The sequence below is a fragment of the Cardiocondyla obscurior genome, linkage group LG25, assembly GCF_019399895.1.
Source record: "Cardiocondyla obscurior isolate alpha-2009 linkage group LG25, Cobs3.1, whole genome shotgun sequence".
Lineage (NCBI taxonomy): Eukaryota > Metazoa > Arthropoda > Insecta > Hymenoptera > Formicidae > Cardiocondyla > Cardiocondyla obscurior.
In genome coordinates, this window is record NC_091888.1 from 433787 (window position 1) to 453583 (window position 19797).

At 37.1% G+C, this 19797-nt stretch overlaps 1 protein-coding gene across 4 annotated transcripts; it reads right to left on the reverse strand.

Moving 5' to 3' along the window:
- Nucleotides 1-51: 51 nt before the first annotated feature.
- Nucleotides 52-19729, reverse strand: LOC139111839 (ankyrin repeat and death domain-containing protein 1A). Of its 4 annotated transcripts, none has more exons than XM_070672383.1 (14): nt 19425-19725; nt 10851-11083; nt 9322-9425; nt 9073-9171; nt 8339-8437; nt 7488-7694; nt 4660-4857; nt 4261-4359; nt 3930-4028; nt 3601-3699; nt 2554-2649; nt 2152-2362; nt 1837-1977; nt 52-1602 (listed from the first exon to the last, which is right to left on the reverse strand). In XM_070672383.1, the coding sequence occupies exons 2-14, from the start codon at nt 10957-10959 to the stop codon at nt 1517-1519; spliced, it is 1647 nt and encodes a 548-aa protein (XP_070528484.1). In that variant the 5' UTR covers nt 10960-11083; nt 19425-19725; the 3' UTR covers nt 52-1516. The 4 variants fall into 4 exon arrangements, with proteins under 4 accessions (XP_070528484.1, XP_070528485.1, XP_070528483.1 ...); XM_070672384.1 differs by having other exon boundaries at nt 1837-1965; nt 2152-2365; XM_070672382.1 differs by having other exon boundaries at nt 2152-2365.
- Nucleotides 19730-19797: the final 68 nt, after the last annotated feature.

Sequence of the window (19797 nt, forward strand, 5' to 3'; positions counted from 1 at the left end):
GTTTTAAGATAAGCTAAGACTTGTAAAAGAATAATAACGTACGCGACAGCATACAGAATACGATTTATTACATCAAGACGAGATATGTATATACATTATTGTAAAATCATACTTTCAGAAAGCAGCTTTGGAAGTCTATATATATATTTTTTTTCTTTTTTTTAATGCAGTGGGGTAAGTATTTACTTATCTATATTTCGTATCGCTTTGTCGATAACTGCCTTTTAATCTTATAAAATAATCGAAAGATCGACAGACAATGCAGATAAAGTGTTTCGCACTTAATTCTCCGCGATAATTTTTTTTTTTTTTTCTTTAATCGAGTAATCACTAACGTTTATAAAATTATATAAGCTAAATGTGATAGAGAAAAGACTCGCTTCTCGCTTACAATTTTATTCTTACGCATTTGATTCTGCATGATCAGAAACTTTATAATTTTATATATAATTTGACGAAATACAAGACGAAATTACGTATAATCGTTTCGTAATTAGATCTAAATTTGTGTTTCAGATATGTTAGATTGTCTCTCTTGAGAACTGTGCGATAATCGCTATAGAATTCATATTATTTCTTTTATTCGAGATCTAATCTAGTAAAACTGTTTATCACATCGAAAGCCCTGCAAAATTTATTCTCACGCTTACTCTATGCGTTATTATTATTCCAAAGTCTACGTTCGATTGTTACTTTGATTTTATAATTGCACCGCATCTTCGATGGCTCTTGTGGTACTAATTGTACTTTAGTTTCTACAAGTTACGGCGACGTTTTTCTATATTAAAAAAAAAAAAAGTCGCGAAAGTAAAACGGAATAAGACAGTCCATCTGAATTAAGATTAGCTTAGGACGGCTTGATTTACGTATAATTGTTTGTCAAATAGTCATTTTAGGTCCTTTTTTTTTCTCCCTCTTTTTATACATTTATTAATGTATAATTCAGATATCTTCCCGAGCGTTATGTAAATGTTATTTAACTCAGTAGTGATAAAACAGATCGATGAACATTTTACTTTGAAATCAGTGAGATTGTGTATATTTGTAATCTCTAATTCATTTTTTTAGGAACGTGGAAATACAAAATTACGCGACGCCTGATCAAAAAATGTATTAACTTATCAAGAGTTTATCTTATTTTTAAATTTTTTAATCGCGTGATTTATAATGACATTAGCGAAAAGAAAAAAAAGAAAAAAAATTCTATCGATTTAATAATAATTATATATGATGTAAATTAAAATTTTTCGTTAGTCCTAAGAATTTACTTAACATTACATAAACGATATAAAAGACATTTACACATATAGCGCGTCATATACACTTTCTTTTTTTCTTTTTTTTTTCTTCACAAATTTTTCGTTAATGGCATTTGCCAAATTCGTTGAACTTTCCTCATTATAATGCAAATAAAATTCTAATAAGAATAGCTATTACGTCATAAATTACTGTAATTTATTCTATTCGTTTTCACATGCGTGCAGAGTTTACGTGTGAGCTTGGCACTTGTCGCTATTCATGCGATGGAGCATTTGTGACATCGCTGCCCTTTCGATTTCCCTTTACGCTCTTCCCCCTGCTCCATTTGTTTCCGAATGGAATCTGCGAAATGAGCGAGAAGCAAATAGGATCTTCTTCTGCGGACAATTTTTTTCGATATGAAATTTTATCTTAGATATATTACATGTGTTATTATCTCTGTAAACGTCAGTTACGCTGTAATTTTTTATTATTCACGCGAACGAGGGATATTTTATTACCGCGCTGTAAGAAGTTTGTTGAAATAAACCGACCGGTTAAAGCAATAGTAATAATAAGAATTAGTTACGTATATACCAGCAATTGCTTTCTTGTCCACGGCTGATAAAGCTTCGCAGAGCTCTTTTATCACCGATACGTCTGGATTTAATCCGGAGGCCCATATCATTAGCATTCGAAATCCGTGCTCCTTATAACTTGAGGAACCTGCAATTGAGGCTTTATCGTCCTTTTCATAAAGCTGCCCTTTATTATATATATATATTAATTTGCTTGAAACGACGTCTACTCGATTTGGCGATTAAGTTTTTTTTTTTTAGTCTTTAAGCTCTCAGAAATTTTAATTCAAGCACGCGTAATGACAAGCCCTAACGATACGAAAACTAGGTTTACCCGTATACTGATGCTCGATTGCCTTGATTTGTTCGGCGGTGAAGGCCCAATGGCAAGCTAATTTTTTCCAATCTTCAGGCGCCAGCTGTTTATAGGCCAGTTTCCATAAAATAGACCGAACTTGCTCCGTAAGGCGACCGTTGTTGCTGGAGATGCTGCCACCGCGAGATCCTTCTCTCCACCACCTTCGTGCCGGTGTCAGCTCCCGGACCTCCTTATCAAAATTCGAGATCTCACAAGTTCAAATTTACAACTTTTACTTATTTATCTTTATTAATTAATGAATTTTTTTTTTATCTGATTTAAATTCGACGCGTAGGTAAAAGAAGCAAAGTGTCGTAGCTGAAAATATTAATTCTACCTTAAACGAAATTTACGCGGCTACGACTGATGTATACCTACCGGGGTAGGATAATCTAATCTGGCGGTCTTGATGATCATGTCGACGATGGCCGTGAAACTGCCCCTCGCCGCGATGTAAAGTGGCGTACGGCCGCTCTGCAAACGTCAGGATAAACTTCGGTTTAACTTTATTATCGAGTTTACGACGGTCGCCGTCAATCCGACACCCCTATCGTGTTAACCGCGGCGCGCTGGATCAGGAATAAGGCGTACAGTTTGGAGCCTTCTGCAAATAGCGCGAGTCAATTTCCCGTGGCACGTGTCGCATTGTCGACAGAATCAACCCTCCCTCTACCCTTCGCCCGTGCCGTGCACACACGACGGGCTTTTCGTCTAATGTGTTAATTAAGAGTGGGATGTTATATTATTGGAGGCTGCGCCGTGGGATTGAAATCTTTTTATAGCGGCTCTTTCCTTTTGCAGCACTTTTATGAAATAAAAAGTTCTGAGAAATAAGATATCGGAGAAACTTAAGTCGTTAAAATTTTTGTTACTTTATATTTTTATTAAAATTTACGCTTCAACGAACGTCATGGAGACAGACCCGAGTTTCCATCCGAGTTCTGCGATTCATTAAACTCGCAATTATAAATATTTTTAACAAATATATTAATAACTCTGCATTCTTATTACCGTCGATAACGATTCTCGATTGGATTTAAAGCATTAATCATTTATTTTGATTTGCGGAAAGTTCGATGGAGATTCTCTTTTTAATTAGATCTCGTGTCTTCAGAATTTTTCTTTTCTTCTTTTTTTCACGTCGCAAGAACAAATAATTAAACTTTTCAGACAGGCTTGATAATTAATTTATTAGTAGAGCGCGATTGATTGTTGTATAAATTGCGCTCGATTATAATTCAATCGTAGTCGAAACTCTGTATATAGCATAGCACTTTAGTGACTTTAGTCAATAGCAAGACAACGTCGATAAATGATTTAGCCAAGCGTTGATAATGTGGTCCGAGCACAAACGGATCCAGTTAATTATATCGTCAAAGGATAACTCGATAATAACCAACTCTCCGAGCTATGTACGATATTTACCTGTTCTTTCTGCTCGATATTCGCGCCGGCTGCAAGAAGTAATTCGCAAATATTTGTGTGTCCCATCTCGGCCGCGATATGTATGGAAGATTGAAGCCTCTAAAGCAAATCGATAGGAAACGAAAACATTAAACAATCCTGTTGCTGGTTCTTCGATCCTAACGTCGAACATGACTGTTATAGTATCACTCTGTAGATTAACGAGCGTAATAAAAATATTGCACGGTAAAAGCCTCGTGTTAAGGTTCCAAATAAGATTTCTTATGGCGCTAATATCATTAATGATTATGAGAACTCTTTATTTTATTTTATTTTATTTTTTTACGTACCGAGTTCAAAGAATTGAGATCGACGCCTTTATTAATTAATATCTCTACCGTTTCTACCTCATTGTTTTGGCAGGCCAGGTGCAAAGGTGTATTACCGTTCTGCAACAAACAACGGAGAGGATTCATGCGGGTTTTAATTTTTTTAACTACAAATTTTTTTTTATTTTATTTTCGCAATAATTAACGTTATTTACGACTACGTGCTCGCGATTGGATATGTCGACGTGTGACGGGACTCGATAATGCACCAGCAATACATTGCTGGACGTTGTTATACGTACAGCCGGTTTCGGCGCGGATTATATTTGGAAATACCGAGGTATATCTGTACCTTACACTGCTTGTTAAGATCGGCTCCGTGTTGAATCATGGAGTCGAGTATTCCTTTACATCCCTGCCCCGCGGCGAGGTGAAGGGAAGTGAAGCCCTCCTAGAGATAGTTATGGTACAAAATTAATCGCACGAAATAACGATCCGCGATACGAAATAATGATCAAGCGTTGTATAATAAATCTCTACTCTCGCACTTCGCTCGAACACGACGGAGAGAGATCTCGTCGAGAAGAATTGAATTTCGCAACGAGCATTACTCGACCTTCTTTCGGTCTCCTCTAAAAAAAAATTAGTATCGACGTTTAATGCGCTCGAGTGTAGACTTAATCACGTTGATCATTAATTATCTTTTTATCCGTCCGTTAAGCGAATGCGATCGCTCAACTATTCAATTTACCGCGTCGATTAGCTCGGTATTCGCCCCGGCCTTTAATAATAATTGCGCAATCCCTGTGTGCCTCGTTCTGGTGGCAACGTGAAGCGGAGTATTGCCATCGTTATCTTGGGCGTCTACGTTTGCCCCTAATCCTATAAGGGCCTCCACCGCGTCCAAGTGCTCCTCGGCGCAGGCACAGTGCAACGGCGTTTGTCCTTTCTGGAAGCGAACCCATATTCAGAAGTTTAATCAACGCTCGAACGACCCGGGCACGCGTCGTCTTATCATTAAAAACATATATCGCGACCGCATTTGCGAATTTAACATCGACACCAATGTAACTCTCCAAGTAAAATGAAAATTATTTTCGAGCTTCCGTTAAAATAGTAAAAATTCCATTTTAAAAAAACACAGTATTTTCGCGCAATATTCTTCATACATTTTGTTAGCCGGGAGATAGAGAAACATGTTATTCCAGCTTTTCTTGTTTCGCAGAACGTTTATTTTAACGAATTTAAACCGTATAGATTTTTCAAGTAATTCCTCCGACAAATACGAGCCGTATTTGATTGTTACATTTTACAAAATTTTGAACAGCATGCTGCAAAATATTTGTAAAATTCCGGATGTAGCGGTTTTAGCCGCGAAGAAGAGCGGAATCGAATCGATACTGCCGAGGGAACGGAAGCGACGAATCGACTGGGAATGATTAACTGTTACAATAAGTCGCGCGGTGTGCAAAGATCGGGGCGATGCGCATCCCGGATCGCCGGGAAATTAGAATTCCGCATGCGAGTGAGAATCGAAGGAGGGATGTGAGAATAAATCGAACGCGGAGGCAAGAGTGTCCGGGAATACAGGGAAGTGAGTGTCTGTTTACAAAGGCTTCTGTAAAATGTATTCAAGCCGACGGTTAGTCGAGTTTCACAGTCGCGCGGTGACTTTTCTCGGGGGGATTGCGCCTGCCTCTCGATAAGGACACCGGCAATCGACACCGCCGGGGAAGAGACCCACTTTCGCAGGATTTAAATCGAGAGAGAGAGACAGGGGAGCGAGGGAGGAAACAAGGGATGACCTATCCGGTGAGCGGTGCATGCATATACGACTGCAGATCCGGAAATCCGAACGGTTCCTCTTACCGCCCGCGCGGCTAAACGGCCGGTCGATTGTTCCTGTCGATAAATTATAAATATCCTCCTTTTGTGTTTTCACCCGGGATCGATACCACGTTGCTCCATGGCCGAGTCACCTATTCCCGAGTACTACTACTCTCCCGTGATCTCTCGATGCGTTTCCGCTGTTTGTCTAATATATGCCGCACTCGACTTTATTATATTTTCATTACTCGCGTAAAATTTAATAACGGCATGAAACATAACGTTAACTATAACGACGGAAAGGGCTGATCTTAACTGCGACGAGATATTTCCTCTCCCACCGCCTCGCGTTTATCGAGCTTGATTTTATGATTTTTATGTATTTTCTGTATGCTACGTGTATTATGTATGTATATAGGGCTCAACAGGACTCAATAGGGTTCTTGAGCGGTGTCCCAAACGTGCTCGCAGGGATGCTGGGTAGATGTTACAGTATTCTCTGTGTATCGGCAGACAGCTCGATATATCCCGGAGAGGATCCGCGTCAAACGTCAAGCCTGATCCCGAATTGAAGACAGATGCTTATCGTCGTCACGCCGCGTGAATAAAAGCTATGGGAGACGGCGGATTCACCGAAAATAGCGAGAAAAGGGAGATGCGGGAATTGATCGCACGAATGATTATGGGAGCGTCGCTAATTGATAGCTTAATCCAGCCGGATGTTTTCCTCTCCGAAATCTACCTCATACACGATTCCCATTAAATTGATTAAATTATTATTAGCTCGGGGATAATTTATTTTTATTTTATTTTATTTTCTTTTTTTTGCAGCTAATTAAAGGCTGCACCGAGTGCTAACTGATCGTTATTCGATCTAAGTTGATAAAAATATATTGTCAAATGATTTTTATTTCTCGACTAGTGCGCAAAAATAGTAATTACATGATAAACATCGTAAATACACATTTACGTATACGTGCATTTATGTTAAATCTCCCTTTTGCGCTATTTTACAAATAATTGCAGCTTTTAAAGGCGAAATTGCGTTTCAAAATATTGTTACAGGCAATTAGCTTGTGATTTCTGAATGAAGGACGGGGATGCATTAAAACCGTCCATAATTCATGTATGCAAATATGTGCCGTAAGAGATAACTAATTAATAATTTATGAAAGAGAATCGTGCACACGGTTGCGAATAAATTTTCTACACAGGCGGAATTTATGTGAAAGCAATATTTTGATTGTTGGCATTGTTGTGTGAGAGAACTTTCGCGGGGCTTGAGGGCAACCAAGATGTTAATGGACGGACGGATCCTTTAGGGTATAAGTATATCGCGACGTGTGCACGAGCGTACACATCCGAAACGGAATGAAACGATGGGGAATCAGATTTCTGGGTGTGGAATATCTCATTGCAGCGCGAAATTCGAGAAACTGAGGTCAGAACACGCCCATATTGCGCAAGAATGTATTGGAATATTTCGGTATGCCAGCGATGCGCGCGTTAATATACCTTCCAAACTGATCGAGCTTTAATATCAGCGAAATAATTTAATCATTTGCTGTTCCTTATTTACTTATTAATATAATCCTGGGGAAAAAAAGGAAAAAAAAAGAAAAAAAAGAAAGAAAAATGGAAAATATCTTTAACGTTTACGATTAAATTTAATTCAGTTTTAATGTGTGCGGGTTTGTTGAGCAATACCGATCAAATTATATATGTAGATTATTTGCGTAAAAAGTTATTTACTTTATCCGTGGCGTCGAGTACGATCCGCGGGATGTTTGCAAGCGCAGTGATCACCGCGGGATGTCCAGTGATGGCCGCGTGATGAAGAGCAGTCGCTCCGGTGCAGTCGGTGGCCTCGCCGTTTAACGATTCCACGGCTTCCGCGAGATATTCCACCACGGCTACGTTGCTACCGCGAGCGCCGCACATTAGAAGAGTGTGCTGTTTCTGAATAAAAAAAAAAAAAATCCTCTATTTACATTTGCTCATTTCGCGAAGGAGCACTCTTTCTTTCTCTACTTTTACATTACGACGCTCTTTTAATATTATCCACCCCCGAGAGGTTGTCTTCGCATTCAAATTTTCGATCCTCTCACGTTCCTCGCGTCGACACGGCACGAGATAAAATTCTACGCGACGTGCCGAGGGTGTACGTTGAAAGCAGCGCACCTATTATTTAGGACCGACGCCAATATCAATATTGACACGTTATTGATTTCAACCTCGTGGCGGCGTCTCAGTGACTTATTTCACTTTTTTTTTTTTTTTTTTTTTTACCTCCGCAATTTCTATGAGATTTGTGTTTCAATAAGTTCTTCGCGATTTTACGTACGATCTCGATAATTCGCAACGTACCGTCATTTTTACGTTGAACTTTCTAGGCAACTGAATAAAGTTTCCTCGTTATCTAAGTAAGGCGTTCTTCATACGAGTATTATTGCAACATTTTACGCAAGCTTCCTATACGCTTAATTGGAATTTCGCAGCCCGCGAGTCTTGACATTTAGGAAATTGTTTTCGTGAAATAGATTGAATCTACTTTTCCATGGAAATATTAAATGGGACGATTGTTAAAAAGATGATTGACATACCTTGTTAATTGCGGATACATTTGCTCCTGCATTTATCAGCATTTTTACCGCGTCACGGTGTCCGTGCTGGGCCGCCATATGTAAGGGTCGCATTCCATACTTGAAAGAGAAATGAACATCCCGGAAATTAATGTTCGACGAGGAATTTCATCAGCTCTGCTCGCAAGTTAGATTAAATTCCGAAAGAAATGTCGTTTCCAAAAACATACATTAATGTTTTGCTAATAAAGTAAATCATTAGCCAATCGTTACATTTACATCGGTGCCTTACGCGAAAACGCTGCCGGCGATATTAAATCTGAAGAGAACGTTTGTTTTTTAACGTGCAATAATTTTTCTCCTCGACAAAATGAGGAAGTGCACCGTCCAGGAACGTTATTACGTTTATTTTCGAGGTCTGATCATCGGCCGGATGGAAGAAGAGAATAGAAACATAATCTATTTGTCAATATACTTTTTATATGTTTCCAATAGCAGTAAAATGTAACTTTAAACTACGTAAAACATTATTATTTAAAAATGTTTCATTAACGGAAGAGTAAACTTTTTTTTAGACATCAAAAGGTACAGAATTCTATGTGAAGATTACAGTTAGACAATTGATTTTAAAATTCCGTAATAACAGTCCTGATACTTTTCGTGTTTGACTTTGCTATTTCAATTTATAGTCATTTTTTTGTAAATTAATTTGACGATAATAAAAAAAAAAAAAGCGGAAAGGTAATGTGTCATACCTTATCTCTCGCCTCGATGTCGCATTTAGCTTGTATCAACATCTCAATAATTTCTGTGTTCCCTCTGGATGCTGCCCAATGAATCGGAGCGCGACCATACTAGGAAACATTTTAGTAATAATATTAGAAGAGCCCGTGGTTTTCCATAAATGTTAAATTTAATTTTATCAGAAAATGAAATAAATGTCAAATTACACGATAAATGTCCTTTCGCGTATTTTCGTATTTAAGATCCTTTTATTGACTCACATTATTTCTGGAATCTACGTCGACAGTCTCCTTAAGTACTTTGCGAACGGTGTCCGCTTCGTTCTTTATCACAGCCTCATGTAGAAGAAGATCGTTCTTAAGAACTGAAAGAAAGACACGATGTAAAAAGAAAAAAAATAAAAAAAGAAAAGAAAATTAAAGGATAAGATACTATTTTTCTGGACAACTGTAAAATATATATTAGCTATTTCACGATTGTTATAAAATAATTTCTTAAGATAAAACTTTATCTATTTAGAAGTAACTTTAATTAAATTGTTACACCGAAATATGAAAAGCTTTTGTAATGTTGATTCTTTTTTCTTATTTTTTTTTACTACCATGTACTCTCTCTTAAATAAGATATGCTATCAGATCTTTTTTTTTCTGTACATGATATCGATGTATGTGAATTAATTTTTCAATCGTTTTATATTTGGCATTTAATTTTTGCATATTTGGTTTTCGCGAAGCGCGAATCATACTTTTAGTATGTGGATACACAGATTAATATCTCCATTACTTTGTAATGGTTTTTGCGAAAGCAGAATCACGAATAAAAAACGAGAAATAGTACGAATTCAATTAATTCGCGTTACGGTTTTTTTTTTTTTATTTCTTTTTAACTTTCGACAGTCACCTCGTAGCGCATACATGCCGGACGTTATCGTGCGCGCACTGTTTTTTTTATTTTTTATAAATTCGGTCCGCACAGATATCGATCGTGTATGCAATTGAAGCGAAAGGAAGGAAGGCAGCCGGGGATGAAATACGCGAGTGTGCACAGTGTGTTAATTAGTTGAATGACTGATTTCACGAATGTTCGATGCAAATTGAATACGTTTTTTTTTTAACTTCTGTGCAACTGCATGTTAATAAATTGAAATTATCCACAAAGTGAACTAGGATAATGTTTAAAAACTGTTTAATTGCACGAAAGCGCAAGGTATTAATCTCTTTCCCCCTTTTTTATTTTTCAAATAAAAAGAATAAAATAAAAATAAAAAAAAATTTACATGCGATAAGTATACGCAACAGCTGTTCCCAATAAACTGCCTTCCTCTCATCTGTGCGAAAAAGGTAATTAAATTTTCGTGAAATATTATATCGCTTTTGCGTAATATTTTTGTTTTACCGGATTAATATATAATAATGTTTATACATACATATATCAATTTATTGTAAAATTTAATTCGTAATAAAGTTCTCCGTAATATAGGAAATAAATGATTATTATATAATGTATGAACATTACGTCGGGAAAAAAACGAAAAAAATTCGTTTGATTTAAAGAAAATGGGAGTTACGGGAAAACCAATCGATGATAAGAAATCTAGGCAATTCGGTGCCTCGAACGTATGAGCGGTTTTTCCGGCTTTAGCGTAAATCTCAGGAAAATGGAGAATGGTGGAGGGTTGCTTCTACGCTTCTCATATATTCACATTTTACTTGGCATTGCCGGGACAGCTTTAAATCTTCGCACGCTTCGCGGCACATTTTCTATGACGCAGATGCGGTATTTTACTCACTTCTAGCAGTCTTTTGGTTCAGCACTTCATCCTCAATCGCCTCGCTGAGATTCAGCGGCGGCGGCGGCGCCTTCGCCTTCGTTATTCTCAACTCTTCCTTGTCCATCATCTTTCACTGCCGCTGTTCCGGGCCTAGCATTGTTATCGGCGGCACGACGTCCTCTCTCCTCCCTCCCCCTCCCCCCAATTGTTAATACCTCTGGGCTGCAGCTCCACTGCTAATTATCAACGACCTGAAACGCCAAGCGATGACGAGTGGGCGAGCCAAAGTGCCTACCGATCGGTGCAGAAATCATAATTGGTGTCACAAATTCAAAGGGGATCAAAAGCTCGAGCGACTTATCGAAGCGTAATGGGGTTTTATTAAAAGAAAAAGTCAATGCAACGGGTACGATACGAATTACGTAAATGTAGTGTTTAATTCGAATAAAGGAGGAAAAAAAAAAATTATAATTAACAATGCTTTTTAAACGTACGATTTAAAAGATCGAGCGGAGCACAACGGGATATTTGTCGTTCGCTTATTAACGTGGCAGGTGTTAATGTTATGGCAATAAATTATTATACCAATTATCGGAGATACTCGGAACGCTTGTTACGCGAAATTGGAATTACTATCCACTCGAAGTTGCATATATCTTGCGCAATTACGGTTTGCAGCCGGCTGATTGTATAAATATATACGTCTCACAGCGGGGTTGGAAAAAGCGGGGGAAAGAGGGAGAGGGAATTAATCACGAATTTTCTCGTTCCACATTTCAATTTATCATGTTTTGAATTTTCCCCCGATTTATCGCGTCGAAATCTGTTATTACAATTCGCTGTTCGGGTGCGGTCGCGATACGGTTAGGGCGAATAAATGTGTGCGCGGTGCTCGGTTAACGAAGTACAATATAATTCATGGACGATAATTAATTCATTCACAGATACCGAATCATATCAGAGACGCCGCGATACTAGTTTTCAGGCATTTACATAGATTTTAATATTTCAAATTTGGTATTGCGTTATATTATAATACGGATGCGCGTAAAATATTTTACGCCGCTCGCTTAATAATATCACGTGCGCTCGATTAACGCTGAAATTAATACGAAATAACATTATAGATAGCGACGTGATAAAATGTAGAGTTAATCAATGGTCGTGCAATTGTTTTATTATCTCGGATTATTTCTTTTAAAAATTATCTCTCTATGCTCGTAATCCGACGTTCGTTTAAACCCAGTTACAACCGCGTATATTTACTCGACTGCGAATTTTCGCGGAACCCATTACTTAGTAATGCTTATTTTATTACCGCTAACCCAGAAATTACGAGGGGAAAGTGCGATAGAATAAGCGCGTACGCGTAAGAAACGAAGGTGCAATTGGCAGAATTGTCTAAATAATCCGGTGCATTAATCAACTGCGATGGCAAGAATAGCCTTTTCTCTACCTTTTTTTATCAAACATTTCCGTCGACCGCGAGGGGTTGTGACGTGCAATAAGAAGCCACGGTATCTTGATTATTAACAATTTCTTGCAGTAATTAGTATTCGCTTTTCAAACTTTGTTCTTGAAGAGCGGGATGTAATAAGATATGTCGACGTGTATAGATATTTGTGTGTGTGTGTATGTATGTAAGTTTGTGTAATCGTAATATGCACAAAATATATGTTTGCCGAGGAATATTGAACGAAAATATCCTTTGTGGTGAATATGACGACGTAGTACTGATATAATATTAATATTAATAAAGGACTTTAATACAGTATCTCTCTTTAATTCTCCAAGGGAAAAAAAATATTCCAAAGAAAGATACGCGGCAGGAAAGCGCATGATGGGTTCACTGATGTCACCCGGTTGTAGAGCGTATCTCGTTATAGCGTCGCTTAGGAAAATAAGCTCTTATCCATGAGACATTCATTAGCATTGCAAGTTACGACTGCCATCTGTTTTTAATGATTGATTGTTCCTGACTTTACTGCCGAGCCCAAGGTGCCGTCGGAGTTTATCGCGGAAATCCTACGTAATCCAATATCGGTGAAACTTGCGGAAGTTTTGAATTCATTTAATTTTGTATGACTTTTTGGATACTGCTGTTCCAAAGTACCACGATACAATTTCAATTGTTGTTGCCGCACTAATTTAAAACGTTTAAAATATCATGCGTATCGTATTTATAATCTCCGCAGATTTAAAAAATTAATCTGAAAATGCAGTATTTGTTGTTTTGAAAAATATTAGTTTTATTATTGCGCATTTCGCGGTAACACGCGATCGCGTCTCTTCAACTAGTTGCATGTTATTTTGTTAATAACGCAATATCGACTATGTTTCCGTTTTCCGATCAATCGCACATTTATTCGGCTCGTTGAAAAGTAAATGTACGATTCGCATATTTTAAACAAAACGGTAAAAAAAAAAAAAAATTTATTGCTGCTGTAGACCCCAGATTACAATGTTTTATTATTCGTATTTTAGACCGAACGTAGTTTCAATTATATTATTTAACTGTATAACCCAACGATTCTATAATCATCTAATCATGCGGGCAACTAATATATCTACAGATTATTAACATATTCTCTACAGTGCTTAAAGAATTTTATATCTCATAAATAGTATCTTCGAGCTGCAACGCCGGATTTAACATTCCCAACTTAGTTGCATTAATGCTTTTGTCGCAATAAGTTCTATTATTAAATTAGCTGAAGGGAGTGAGCATTCAACAAATATTGTCATAAATCTCTTTCGCCGAGAGAAGCATTACCCTGAAATATATTAACTCCAGCTGCCACCATTTTTCATATTTTACCGTCACATAGGTGTATAAGTCGACATTTTTCTCTAAAGAGCTAAAAGCGGGCGGCGACAAGATGCCTGGGATCCAAAGAGAATTTCACATTTCTTCGGTTCTTCTTGAAACTCTTTCCGATGCTTTTGTTCCTTTTACGTTAACGTCCAATTTAAAATCTCATGCATTTATGCATTTTGGTTTATGAGATATGCATTGTAATGTGAGGTCTCGCGTATAAAAATTTTTTTTTTTTAAGAGAAGAATGGGATAAAATTTTAGTCACCGTCGGATTTTTAGTCTGTATAAACGTTTCGCATGAAGTACGAATTTTCAGAGTCACCGGTCGCTTCGTCGGCGTACTTAATTTTATACAGTCTTGTGGTATTGCGATCGAGGCGCGCTTACCGCCCGGCCGATGACAGATGCACGATTGGATTTCGAGGAACGTTTGGAGGTGTACTATTGTTCTCAGAGTATAACCCATTGCTAACACATGCGGTGAGGTTTCGGTGCCGTGCAATGCGACGGTATACTGATCTCTTGGATGGAGCACGAATGTCACGGCCAGATATAACAGACTATGTGCCGAAATTGAAGATGCATGAATTACAGGAAAGATATCGTTGGAATTAATTTGTACATTTGAATAAACCTCGGGGTGAGCAATTATACGATATTTAGAATTAAAATACTAGCGATTGACATAAAAGAACGTGTTTGAAATTTAAATGTCTCAAAGATTGTAATCGAAATTAGGAAAAAATTATTTTTTAATTTTAATTAATACAATGTTCATTTTTTTTTAATTTTGCAACGTGAGAAACAAAATTTTTGTAAAAATCGAAATTTACAATATGATTTTAAAGCGATATATAGGAGCGATGTTAAAGACGATACAAGCGCGTTTCTATTCGTAGTCGTGGTCCGCACGCAAGCCCACAAAACGACGTATCTGACAACGAATAATGCGATAAACATCGGAACGATACTTGATCCTGTGTCGATGGAAGAATGTGCTCGATTCGAATTTCCTTCGTACAATCGGTTGCACTTAATCGAAACAGCCTTGCTCAAGCACGAGCGGGAATGACGTTTTATCTGAATCGGCGAATATTATCCGATCAAACGAAACGCACATTACACCCTGTTAGTAGGTCAATTGTGATGACATATGCACGCAACCGTTCCAATTTTTACGAAATAATGAAGTGCGCCAGAGATTTAAATGCGAAAGCTACCGGAGCACAACATTTTGCATGAAATTATATTTCTACATACGCAGAAAAATGAAAGAATTAAAAATTGCTTTTAACTGTATCAGTCCGTATAAATGTTATTTTTTAATTTGCAATGCTCCGCAATTTAGTTTTTATACAACCGAGCGTGTTTTTTTTGTTTTAAAATAGACTCTACGATGGAAATTAATATATACGTAGTCGTTGAGGAACAATAACATTTTATCGCTGCGCATTGCAATGGAAATAAAAATAGTTTTAAAATACGCGTAGTTATAAAAATGCACTTTTTTTTTTTAATAAAATAATATAGTATAACAAGGTAAGCAATTAAGTAGCGGAAATATGTTGAACGTAGCTTTAAAATTTTAGATGAAATTATACCGATGCCTGACTATGTGTTCGATCTATCACTCAGTCGCGGGTAATCGATGAAAAATCGCGTTCCGAGTGAATAACAAATATTAGTTTTTCGCGAGCACTCGTATTTGTTCCTTCTCCTACGAGTTTCACTTCAAAGAGAGAGAAACTCGGCCAAATGGAAGATAAACAGAATATACTCATGTCGCTCTGGGAAAAGAATCATCTAGGACTTCATTAAACTGCCACCCTGACGAGCACCGCCGTGGTCGCATGCCAAATAAGCGCGATATTATCAGCTGGTCTGTGAACTCTGTGATAACGGTAATTAATTCGTATTTTTCATGCCACGTGCCTGAGATGTCTTCATTAATTTTGGAGATAAAACAATGCTAGCAAATAATTGTTAGTAGGTACATACCTACGTCTAATTTCGCGGCACGATTTAACTTTAAAACCGTACCAAAATTCAACAATAAATTATACCGCAAAGTTTATATATGTATATCCCATAACGTAAGTTTGAACTTTTTTTTTTCTTATCAATATATAAATCGCAAATAATTAAAAATTAAAAGATTGCGTGTTACATAATCTTAAAGTCCTATAGGATCGCAGCGAGTATCCGCGATTGGTGAACATCACGCGAGATCGTAATATAAAAAGCGAAGATAAAAAGAAAAAAAAAAAAAAAAAACAATAGCTTTGCGTGCACGTAAATTGAAAGATCCTAACGAGAGGAAGACGAATAATGTTTTTCAAATAAGAAAGTAATTAGATTAAGAATAAATTCTTAAGTCACTTGGTCAGCCCGCTGTCACCTCGCGTGAAAGACGATCCGGCTAAATAATCGCTTTCAAGCTTCCGCGAGTGTAATTACCTAACGCTTAAGTCGTCCGTCTTATAACGGCAGCATAGTTTCCTAAGTAGAGCTTAGGAAACTTGTTCACGCTTCCTCGATAATTCAAGCTTTCTGTCGAACGGAACTTTCTATGGACCCCGGCGCTCGAGAAACGCTGGCGCAAACATATATCGGGCATCCAGAATATCCAACGCGCAACATCTGGCTACTATCTTCCGTAAAGTATACGGGAAGTTATGCGGGGATTTGAAATTACGCCTTCGTTTGATTGAACTTTAGTCGTTTATTAGCCGGAAAGCCGGAAGCGGTGTTTATTAAATTTATCAGCGAAATAATTGAGTTGCGGAAGAAGGCAGCGGTAAGCCAAAGTAAAATTTTAAATTGAACCCGGAATTTCTTAAATCGTACGTGATCCCTGGACGTATCCCAACTATTTTCTAAGGTTTTACCAAAGAAAGTCGGAAACTAGGGTACGATATATTCCTCCTTTACACTATACTTACACTGTACACTTACATAATACAACAGGCTTTTAATGATACCCGAAAGAGATTACCCGCATTAAATATAAATACTTTTAAAAAATTTAAAAAAAAAAAAAAGATGTAATTAGTTGGATGACTGTTTAAAATTATTTAAGTGTGATTTTTGTTCTATATATAGTTACGTTAAAATATCTATTCGATTTAAAATAGATGTTACATTTGGAAGTAGCATGAATAGTGTCTCCATTCATTGCAAGAAATAATTAATTATTAATGAATAAAGTAAACAAAGGAAAATGCCGTAAATGATCGCTTAATTTACTGGACTTGAATATATACCTATTATTTGCGATTGCTATTTAGTGGTTGTGTAATTCTCTATTGAGCGCTGCTGATATGTCCCAATAAGCATTTAATCGATGCATACCAAATGATATCGATCATTGTTTCTTAAACAATGTTTTTCCGACTGAATATTTCTAGCCAAAAAAATATTTTAATATTTCGTCTGCACAAATGCGCTGGCTGAAAACACACTTTGATGAAGAAAAAGGAAGCATTTTTGAACGTAAATATTCACGACGCAACAGGAAATTTTCCCTAATTTGAAGCTCACAGAAAAATATGACATAATCTCCAGCATAAAATAAAATTTGCTTACAGATGTTATTTCTACGAAAAAAAAAGAAAAAAAAAAAGAAAACTTTTTTTTCAACTGAAAGTATTTAAAGTGTCAGGAAATTATTTAAGCAAAGATCTGCGACAACGATCCTCTAATCGTCAGCACCGTTTCAGTCGATTTGTTAACGAGGGTAAACGTAATGCAGTTGCTAATTTGCTTCTTGTTTACATCGCTGTCAGTTTCAATCTCCGTTTTCGCATATCCGCCGGCTATCGATGTAAAATGACGGGCGTGGAAACGAGTTACAAACGTCAATCAGCGCTGAATCATTCGCGTGCATCGTACGCGCGAATTATGGTCGCGTAAACGAGACACCCTGCATGTGTTCCGCGGCGCTTAAATTATTTTAATATTACTGCGAGGCATTATCTTTGCTCGTTAGCGTGATGCATATGCACCGAACTCGGAATTTCGCGAAAAATATCACTTGGCCGCAGCATCTCTAGGTAAGTTTCGTTTTCCGCCGTTAGTCGCAGTTCTTGTCACAGCAAGCCCGAGCTGACCTGGAAAATCATGGGACCGGCTGGAACGCGAGGCTGTTTCGTTACACTTGGAAACAAGTCGTATTACATGGATTTTTCTTTCTTTTTTTTTTCTTTTTTTTAGTTTCTTTCGTGATACGTGTTCCGCTATTTTTGTTCCAATCGTACACATTCTCTCAAAATTAAGTTTTAAAAAATATCAAGTGCTTTACTAACCGATAATGTACACAATTAATTTATTGGCTTGCTTCACGACAATGTTCTCTCTTATTATCGCTAATCTTCGACCCGGTTGCTATAAAAAGGAAATACTCGATTTTTAATATTTTTATTAAAAACACTTTCCCCCGCAAGAAAGTGTTATCATGATTAATCGATAAACCCATAAATCAAGTGTGTTAATATACAACGTATTTAAAAAATTTATCTTTGATGGCGATTTATTACACGTATAGAAAATAGGAACGGAAACATTAAAAATGCCGAAAGCCGTCTTATATCTCACGTTATTATATTTTGCTGCAAGAGTAAAAAATTTATTTAAATTGATGAGCCATGAAGCATAAACGTAATGCACGGTTTTTTTTCCATCTTCTCTTTATACTTATAAGATTTATGGGCTCATACCGGTTTTATATTAAAACAAAATATATATACTTTTTTTTTTCAACTTTTTCAGGACAAAATATATTTTCAATCCAGACATTACCACATTAGACCTATTCTTTTGAAATCGTAGTTTACGTTTTTATGAAAAACTTAATGTTCGGACTTTATGAATATGCTTCTGTTAGCGTTACAACAATAGCTGCCATTTCCTATCCCAGGCTAACGAGTGGCTTTTATAAATCTCTTAAGGGATTTTAATGTGAAAGTTTGTAATTTCTCTTTCTTTTCTTTTCACCATTCTGTTATACAGCAATGAGAGAACTGCTTTATAATGTAATGAGCCTGACATATGTAGATAAAAAGCGACAAAAATTAAATAATAAAAAGGAATTACATTACAATGAAGTCCAAAGATTCGTAATATTCTTTGATTAAATCCAAGCGAATATTTCTGCCGTTTCGTTAATATAATATATTTACATGTATAAAACATTATGCAAAAAATAAACAGCGAATAAGTTTCTTAGTCTGTTTTTCCAGAAGTTCTTTAATGATTTATAAAAGTTCAACGTGAGCATAAGTTTATAAGCGCGGAAAATAGATTCTGCCCGACGTGAAATCGTGTAATTTGCTAAAAAATTCTGTTAAATTGCCATGAGCGAGATTGTAAAGGGTATGCGTTTCTAATGATAAATTAATTAGTCTCAAGTATAAATAGCGTATTTCCCAAAAAATTATGGCGAAACCTTTTAAAACACTTCGTTTCTTGCAATTAACGCGTTACTTGACGTAAAATAATTTTAGTGGTCAAAGGCCAGAGTGATAGACTAGTGATGGAACTAGGTTTCATTCAGGTTTTTATCATTCACAGTTCATCGCGACCAGCAGGACCGCTTCATTAGTCCAAATGATTTTACCGCTAAACTTTCATCGTCCATTTATACTTCCATTGACTTTAACCACGCACTCGTGTATAAATTAATTAAAACGAGGATCGCCTACTTCCGCGGTGCGTGCTCTTAAACGTGCATTTTTAATTTCAAATTTACGGAGATGCCTGGTTAAATGCGCACTTACGTGCTCCGTTTCCCTGAAAAGTTTTGGCGACGTAACACCACTCGGCCTTCGATCTTCGACCACTGGTACAATGGGGTAAGTGAAAAGTCAGGTGAGTAATGTGTGTCACGTTCTTCCGCCACGATTTCTCCGCTGCGAGAACTCACCCGATATTCACGCTACGAGAGGCGGCATGCTACTGGCCGAATCAACCCCTTTTCGCTTGCGAAACACCCCCGTTATTAGGTCGACGGTAGCGCAGCCGTGTGGAGGGCTGGACCACTATTATTCTTCCTTCCTATTATAGTTGGCATGCATTCGGACTTGCCGATTTGGAAACAAAATCGCAACGTTTTTTTTTCCTCTTTTTCTTTTTTTGCTATTCTTTGTTGTT